The 8,513-nt window shown below is 39.0% G+C and overlaps 1 protein-coding gene across 1 annotated transcript; it reads right to left on the bottom strand.

Annotated features, from left to right (window-relative positions):
* Positions 1–830: 830 nt before the first annotated feature.
* Positions 831–7,563, bottom strand: LOC106600936 (homeobox protein Dlx3b). The gene is made up of 3 exons (XM_014192729.2): positions 6,898–7,563; positions 4,269–4,453; positions 831–3,018 (listed from the first exon to the last, which is right to left on the bottom strand). Exons 1-3 carry the CDS (start codon positions 7,223–7,225, stop codon positions 2,671–2,673), a joined length of 861 nt encoding a protein of 286 aa, XP_014048204.1. The 5' UTR covers positions 7,226–7,563; the 3' UTR covers positions 831–2,670.
* Positions 7,564–8,513: the final 950 nt, after the last annotated feature.

Below are 8,513 nucleotides of genomic sequence, written 5' to 3'. Positions count from 1 at the left end.
TTACATTTGACATGATCCCTTAGTACTGACTTTTCAAAACTCACAACCTCTGGATTTAGAGTACGCTGATCTTTCTGCTGTGCCAGAAAGTCTGTAGCATTCTCAGAAGTCCCCGACAGATTCATGACCTATAATACATCTCTGCACTTAGCAAAAGAGTGTCATCTGCACTGCTATTTTAGTCATCAGTTAATCTGACTTTTCTCTCATCATTGATTTAATTGACTTATTTCAGTAATTTGAGGGTTTTCTGTGTAGTCTAATGTTGGTGAGACATATTATTCTGTTTCAATGTTACTCCTGAATAACTATGATAAATATAATCGTTTTTTGTGTGTGTGTGTATTTGTAACAATGCTGAGATTTACTTTGAAGTCCAAAGTTTGGGAACACAGGTGAAATCAGTCATTGACACAGACATGGTGGCGTAGCAGGAAGATCTGAATGCTGTGAACCAAGAGGTTGTGAGTTCAAATCCCAGATGAGGATATGTTGAATAATTACTGTATAAATAAACATACGCAATGTAATCATGTGTGTCTAATATGTCAGTTGAAAACACTGCGACTGCGTGATGTTCCGGGGACATTCTAACAACACATTTTTGTTTGCAGGGCATCACCTGTGAAATCTCACGTGAAAAATATCCATTGTTCCAAAACCACATGGTTTCACGTGTGAAATTTCAGATGTGAAATAAAATGCGCAAACCGTGAAATCATGTCATTTTTCCATAAGTGAGTACTGTAATATATACCATTTACGCAGCAGACACAGTTCACACATTTTGGTATGTGACCCTGGTGAGAATCCAACACACAATTCTGGTGTTGCTAGTGCCAAGCTTTTATGAACTGAGCCACATACAGGACCACTACAATACATAAGTACAATACTGCAAAATACAATACATGATTACCATACAGGCGGAAGATGTATGATTACCATCCCCGTGAGCGTACCACCCTCCTTCAGGCCATGGAAGACGCATGCAATGATTTCAATCCGGACCTATTTAGACCAAAAGGTTTCTCCCAAGGTACATGAACAATGAGGATATTTACTGCCGTTTCGATCAAAACCTATGGCCAAATGCTCAAGACAGGCTTGATTGCAAACTAGTGCCTGCTAAAGATTGTTTCTTTAATTTCTTTAATTTGATTACATTGTGAAAGATGTCTTCAATGATCACGCCTTTGATCACACATGGGATAGAAATGATGGAAATGTGATGTTCAGTCAATTTCAATGGGTAGTGCAGGTGTATAGCCTAATGTAAAACAGTGTAATGTACTGTAATGTACAGTACTGTAGCATACTACATTCAAAGGACAATTTTAAAACATGCATGTTTTGGTATGGGATTAACTGGTTGTTAAAATAACTAAATTGAGAATATATCATTATGTTGTGTTTTTGTGATTAAACCAATGTACTCATTATATTTCACAGTAAACTTATATTTTGGATCAATGGTTGTGTGGTGAAAGATCTTTACAAACAAAATGAACGCACAATGAAAGGTTTTGAATGTAAGACTGGCTGTGTTGCAAGTGTTACCAGTTTGGAGTTTTGTACTAAAGTTGAAAAAATGAATCACATACTTGTGAAAGTAGTACCAACGAGATACAACTGTAATATAACATGTGATTCCATCTCAATAGAGATCCAGCTCTAAGCTCCTGTATATTTGTTGGTCTGGACTGTAAATATATCATTTCTACTATTCCATGTTGTCCTTACAACTGTTTCAATGGATCATTTGTATAAAGAAGTTTATGGAAACAAGATTTGAATGTTATCTCAAGGGGTCATTTACGTGTGTGTGTGTGTGTGTGTGTGTGTGTGTGTGAATATTACATAATTTCAATCGGTGTAAATAGAATGAATAAAAACAAAAACTTTATTATTCACTCAAAAGACTACCTATAAAATATGTTTTTCCTCAGGCACAAAAGTGTCACATTGACTTTCTACTAACAGATCAATAGAGTATAAAATAGGCTACATTATAAATAACAACCTGAGTTTATGGCTTTTACCTAAAAAAAAAATCGATTGCAAACGCAAAGTACCAAATACACATTTTTTTTCTCCTATAGTTCTCTGCAACTTCCAAGGGATGTTATGTTTTGAACCATTGTGAAATAAAATGCTGTATGGCTCAATATGTGAATTGAGCCTTGATGACATCTATATAAATGCAACAAATGCCAAGTATAATTAACAAATGTATGAAAATGGTACACGCTACTTCCATGTATCTGTGAGTGTTTCATACTGTGAAGAAACAAATGGCGTTGAATGCACTGACGGTATATATTTGCATAGCTGTAGATCAAAGAATCTGAAAGGACCTTTTTCATTGTTCAGTTAAAGGTCCCACAGTGGGCCACCGTAAAGGAAAGTGCCACCAAATAGGCTGCTATTCTATTCATTCTCATATCAAATCTCTCCAACAGAGTGAAATGAGCCACTGATAACATTAGCATCTCATCACTCTATCTAAACAGAATATGGACTTGGATTTGTCCGTTCTTTTTGTATACAACAGAGACAACAAGTCCTTGTGTATGTTTCCCAAATTGTCCGTGAACTTCAGCCCTCTGTATCGGCACACAAATCCCATCGCAGCCCTCTAGGCTTTATTTCCAATGAGCCGCCATGTTGTTAACCCACCGTTTGTACCGGTACATTTTGTGTTAGTACACCGCCGCCCATATTCTTAGGTGGTGTTGTGTGCTGAAGAACCAGTCCTGAGTGCTGTGACTGTGAGGTCTGTTGATACCAGTGATGAGTGTAGTTCTCCACATAACATAGAGTGGAGCTGAGGGCGGGCTGGGGAGCCTGCTCTCTAGTGGCGGGGTCTGTGGATACGCTACGGTCCCAAATGGCCGGGGACGGAGGTGAATTGCAGGACATAGAGTCACTGGCTCCTGGGCTGTGGTCCAGTAGAACTTCCCCGTTCATGTACAGCTTCTTGAATTTGGAACGGCGATTCTGGAACCAGATCTTGACCTAGTGAAAAAATATTTGAGCTACAGGTTTAAATACAAGGTCGGGATGTTTGCAACAGAAAATGTGAAGGTATGGGTTAAAAATGTATTATCTAGCAAAGTGTTGTAATTTCATATTGACACCCTAGGCCGTATTAGAATAGAATATACTTAATTATGTTGCATTGAAATTTGGAATCCAGATGCAAACTTAGATCAATAAATGAAGCTATCAATTATTAGATATAAAAATGACAGGAAGAGGTTAATAACCCTGGTGGTTTGACATATAATATAAACAATACCGCCTTTTTATCGCTTTGGTACAATTTTTTACAAGTATGTGGTGAATTGTAAGATACATGTTTCAAAATTGTCCTTTGAATGTAGTATGCTACAGTCTGTACATTACAGTACATTACACTGTTTTACATTAGGCTATACACCTGCACTACCCATTAGAATTGACTGAACATCAAATTTCCATAATTTCTATCCCATGTGTGATCAAAGGCGTGATCATTGAAGACATCTTTTACAATGTAATCAAATTAAAGAAACATATATTTTAGCAGGCACTAGTTTGCATTAAGCCTGTCTTGAGCATTTGACCATAGATTCTCATCGAATTTGCAATAAATATCCTCATTGTTCATGCACCTGGGGGAAAACATTTTGTCACGGCAAACTTCATTTTGGATCCATATGTATTGTGTAGGGGATGCATTTCTTTCTTGTTTTGGACTTCCTGGATTATTTGTGTATTGGTATTGCATTACCGCACTGTAGGAGCTAGAAACACAAGCATTTCGCTGCACCTGCTGTAACATTCGGATTAAGTAATAGTAACATGTCTTGTGAGTATTACATTGTGAAAGGCAATTACTATATATGAACATGTATTGCAATGCGAAACGTATTTCTAGATGAAACACTGATTAAGTTTGGTGAAAAAGGGACTGTATGATTTTGTGTGTTGTACTAAGTCAATTGAACATGTGCTAAGAGTTTTAAAACGACTGCTTTTTTGTTGATCTGTTTTGAGTGTTGTACTAAGATTTGTGAAAATGTACCACATACTTGTGAATTTAAAAAGCGATTAAAAAATCTATAACATCTCAGACGATTCACTCGGTGTAGAATTACAGTATGCAAAAAAAGATGCCAGTATAGTTCATGGTTTTATAAGACAAATGAACATAAATCATAGAGATACAAATCTCTCAACAGCGTGTCATAACAGTGGTATGCGCGGCCTGTTGGCTTCCTCACCTGTGTTTGTGTCACGTCGAGTTGAGCCGCTAGTTCAGTTCTCTCAGGAAGAGACAAATACTGAGCTCCCTGGAAGCGATGTTGCAACGCAGCGAGCTGGTAACTCGAATATATGGTGCGAGGTTTTCGGATTTTTCTAGGCTTTCCGTTGACCATTCTCACCTCAGGCTCTGGTTCCTCTTTCACTGAAAAATGACAACAGAGCATTAGTAGGCTAAAGGACTTGAGGGGCTCATACATTTACACTAGGCCTACAGAGGGCTTCAACAGTAGGCTATAGGCCTATGCCTACAGAAATAAAATATTATGATAAAGATTAATGAAAAGTATTATGATAAAAGATGAATGATGATATATTTCATTAGTCAACATCAATTTTAAAAAAGATAATTCTGCCTTCCATTTTTTTTTTTTACCAGTTCTGAAAATGCTCGACTCAATAGCCTAAACAGAGTTTGGTGCACAAAATGTCTCTGTCCAAGAGATTCCAATGCCCCTCACATTATTATGGGATATGCCACTAATGAGAGAGGAGGATTGGTGCATCGAGTATATAGGCTATATAGCCTTCATGTATTGTTTGGGGGTGTTTTCACATGCAGTGACCAAGTCAAAACTCTAAGACAGGCTATTGAGTCAAAAAAGCAATACGTGCCAGACTGACATGTTGTGACACCTGATGCTGATGCACTTGGCTTCGGGCCAATTCGAAGAGAAGTTTTCTTTCTGGAATGCCAATGCTACCAGGTAAATGGTATGTTATAGGGCCTAGATACCTAAACATTGTTAACAACACTACAATTACCAATGACAACACAAACGCAATAGCAGTTCTCTCTCAAATGTGAAGGTTTCAGCTGCTTTGCAAAACCAATTTTGGAAAAAAATTAAGAAACCTTTTGCATTTACAGAATAGGCTACATTTTCATTTTAGGCCATATGAACGATTTATATGATTTAAGAGCTTAATAGCATAGTGTGTTATTGCAAAACGATCAAAGTAGGCTAGGCCTAATGGGTCATTTGAATTGTAGGATAAAAATTATATACTGCACTATTCCCTGGGAGCTCATCTTAAAGGCCATGAACAGTCAAAATCATTGTTTTCATGAAATTGGATGATATTTGGATGAAACCAGATCAAAGTATGATAACCAATGTATGACTTGCTTCCACTTTGATAAAGTTTTATCATAAAGTTATTGGTCCCCTCCCCCGTGTCAAACACTTGGATTCAGGAGGCGGGATTATTAAAGGGATAGGGTATCATCACCTTCATTTTCTCTTACCTAATTTAAATAAGTACCGCCTTGTAAACCAACATCCGAGAAGGCTTGGTTGCAAAGGGGCATGGTTTATATAGCTAGATAGCTACTCTACTGTGTCAATATTTGGCGGTAGGGTATCAGCAAATGCAATTACAAGTTTACCATATTCATCTATGTCAAAGATACTTTTATGTTTCCACTTTCATCGGTGTCTCGTGTTAGCTAGCTACTGGTTAGCTAGGTCTTCATCTGTGTCTGGTGTTAGCTAGCTACTGGTTAGCTAGGTCTTCATCTGTGTCTGGTGTTAGCTAGCTACTGGTTAGCTAGGTCTTCATCTGTGTCTGGTGTTAGCTAGCTACTGGTTAGCTAGGTCTTCATCTGTGTCTGGTGTTAGCTAGCTACTGGTTAGCTAGGTCTACTACAAATTAATTACCATAATACATCTCTGCACTGCTATTTTAGTCATCCGTTAATGTGACTATTCTCTCATTATTGATTTAGTTTACTTATCTCAGCATTTGAAGGGTTTTCTGTATAGTTGTCTAAAGTCAGTGTGGCAGAGAATTCTGTTTTAATGTTACTTCTGAATCACTATGATAAATATAATCGTTTTTCTTGAGTGTATTATACAAAGCTGAGATTTACTTTGAAGTCCAGTGGAGGAATACAGGTGAAATCAGTCATTGAAACGACATGGTGGCATAGCAGGAAGTGTTGAATGCCATGAACCAAGAGGTTGTGAGTTCAAATCCCACATGAGGACATGTTGAGCAATAATTACTGTATAAATAAACATACACAATGTAATCATGTATGTAAATGACTGTAGCTAAGTGGAAAACACTGTAGATTTTGTGACTTTCTGAGGGCATCCCAATTTTGTTTGCAGGGCATCGTGTAAAGAAACTTAATGTGAAATATCATTAAACCACATGTCACATGTGAAATACAATTTTGAATGTGCAAAACAGGTGGAATTTTTGCATGTGTAATAAATCATGTAATTTTCCACATGTGAAATCGTGTTTTTTTCCATAAAGGTTGGACAAATTAAGTTGATAAATTATTCCAAATCAAAAGTACGCTAACTTACACTATTTTCAAAACCGTTTAACTCCCAAGACACCCAACAACCAAATTAATGCCTAACACCAGTTAGGCTGACCAAATGTAAATTCGATGTATAGAATTTTAGGTAGGCACATTTAAATTCTGTGGCATGAAGGTTGGTCCTCATTGTCGATAAGCCTTTTGGATGGTTGATTTAACATCCGCCACATTGACACGTCAGAACAAAATAGTAATAAATATAACTTCGAGATTCACCAAAAATGGCAACGTGGCTCATGCGTAAATCTTACCGATATCTTGGAGATGTGACTGTACGTCCCGGGCATAATGAGCGTATTGCGTATGAGGATAAGGATTTTCCGATTTGGCAATGTAGGCCCCATGGAGATTGTAGTGGTGATGATACGAGTATGGCTTCATTGGTTGCAAGCAGGACTGACCGTGGCTGGGGTAGTAGTCGTGGTGGCTGTGCGTCGTCTGGCCGCTGTAGAACCCCATGTCCATGGGAGAGGACTTTGGCAGTGTCGGCAAATCATTGGCGCCCGGGTGACAGCTCACTGTGGAGTGGAGATCAGACGAAAGGCTCGATGCCGCCTTCTCAGAAGTAGTTCCATTCATCCTGCACGGCCTTCCTTCACCCCCCTAATACAAACCTCCAGAAATAGAGGATACTCGTAAGAAAGGCCTTGTAAGTTGAAATTCAAGTTTGAAAAGAAAACATCAACTCCCCAAAATAAAAACAAAACCAAAACAATATTGTGAAGCGTTAAACTCTTCAGAATCTATCCAAAGTCCCTCGGCGAGACTGCACTGCACTGTGACGGCACCTAACCCAACTGAACTCAAAATTACAGAGCGAGGGGAGTGAATGCTTCATTCCCAGTTTACCCTGAGGGCTAAACTGTGTCGCCAGCCAGGCTACACTCCTCTCCCCACGAAAACCTCCAGAACCTCCCCCGGCCCGAACCACAGTCCCACAACATTTCTGAAAGTAGAAGATACATTTTCTGCTGGATGTGTTTATTAGGCAGTTAAGAATACAGTTAAGAAAAAACGCCAGACTATGCAATCTCTATTGCACTCCACACTGCCCTTTCCCACCTGGACCAAAGGAACACCTACAGTGGGGAGAACAAGTATTTGATACACTGCCGATTTTGCAGGTTTTCCTACTTACAAAGCATGTAGAGGTCCGTCATTTTTATAATTGGTACACTTCAACTGTGAGAGACGGAATCTAAAACAAAAATCCAGAAAACCACATTGTATGATTTTTAAGTAATTAATTAGCTTTTTTTTTTGCATGACATAAGTATTTGATACATCAGAAAAGCAGAACTTAATATTTGATACAGAAACCTTTGTTTGCAATTACAGAGAACATACGTTTCCTGTAGTTCTTGACCAGGTTTGCACACACAGCAGCAGGGATTTTGGCCCACTACTCCATACAGACCTTCTCCAGATCCTTCAGGTTTCGGGGCTGTCGCAACGCAATACGGATTTTCAGCTCCCTCCAAAGATTTTCTATTGGGTTCAGGTCTGGAGACTGGCTAGGCCACTCCAGGACCTTGAGATGCTTCTTACGGAGCCACTCCTTAGTTGCCCTGGCTGTGTGTTTCGGGTCGTTGTCATGCTGGAAGACCCAGCCACGACCCATCTTCAATGCTCTTATTGAGGGAAGGAGGTTGTTGGCCAAGATCTCACGATACATGGCCCCATCCATCCTCCCCTCAATACAGTGCAGTCGTCCTGTCCACTTTGGAGAAAAGCATCCCCAAAGAATGATGTTTCCACCTCCATGCTTCACGGTTGGGATGGTGTTCTTGGGGTTGTACTCATCCTTCTTCTTCCTCCAAACACGGCGAGTGGAGTTTAGACCAAAAAGCTCTATTTTTGTCTCATC

This window comes from Salmo salar, chromosome ssa03, assembly GCF_905237065.1.
Source record: "Salmo salar chromosome ssa03, Ssal_v3.1, whole genome shotgun sequence".
In the NCBI taxonomy this organism is placed as follows: Eukaryota; Metazoa; Chordata; class Actinopteri; order Salmoniformes; family Salmonidae; genus Salmo; species Salmo salar.
This window is presented reverse-complemented; position numbering and strand designations above follow the sequence as displayed.

Excerpts from the sequence above, each read along its gene's own strand:
- LOC106600936 (XM_014192729.2), bottom strand. The coding sequence starts at position 7,225 with ATGAATGGAACTACTTCTGAGAAGGCGGCATCGAGCCTTTCGTCTGAT. Across the intron at positions 4,454-6,897 it reads GTCACATCTCCAAGATATCG|TGAAAGAGGAACCAGAGCCT; the intron begins GTAAGATTTACG and ends GTCATTTTTCAG. Across the intron at positions 3,019-4,268 it reads TCGACGTGACACAAACACAG|GTCAAGATCTGGTTCCAGAA; the intron begins GTGAGGAAGCCA and ends TTTTTTCACTAG.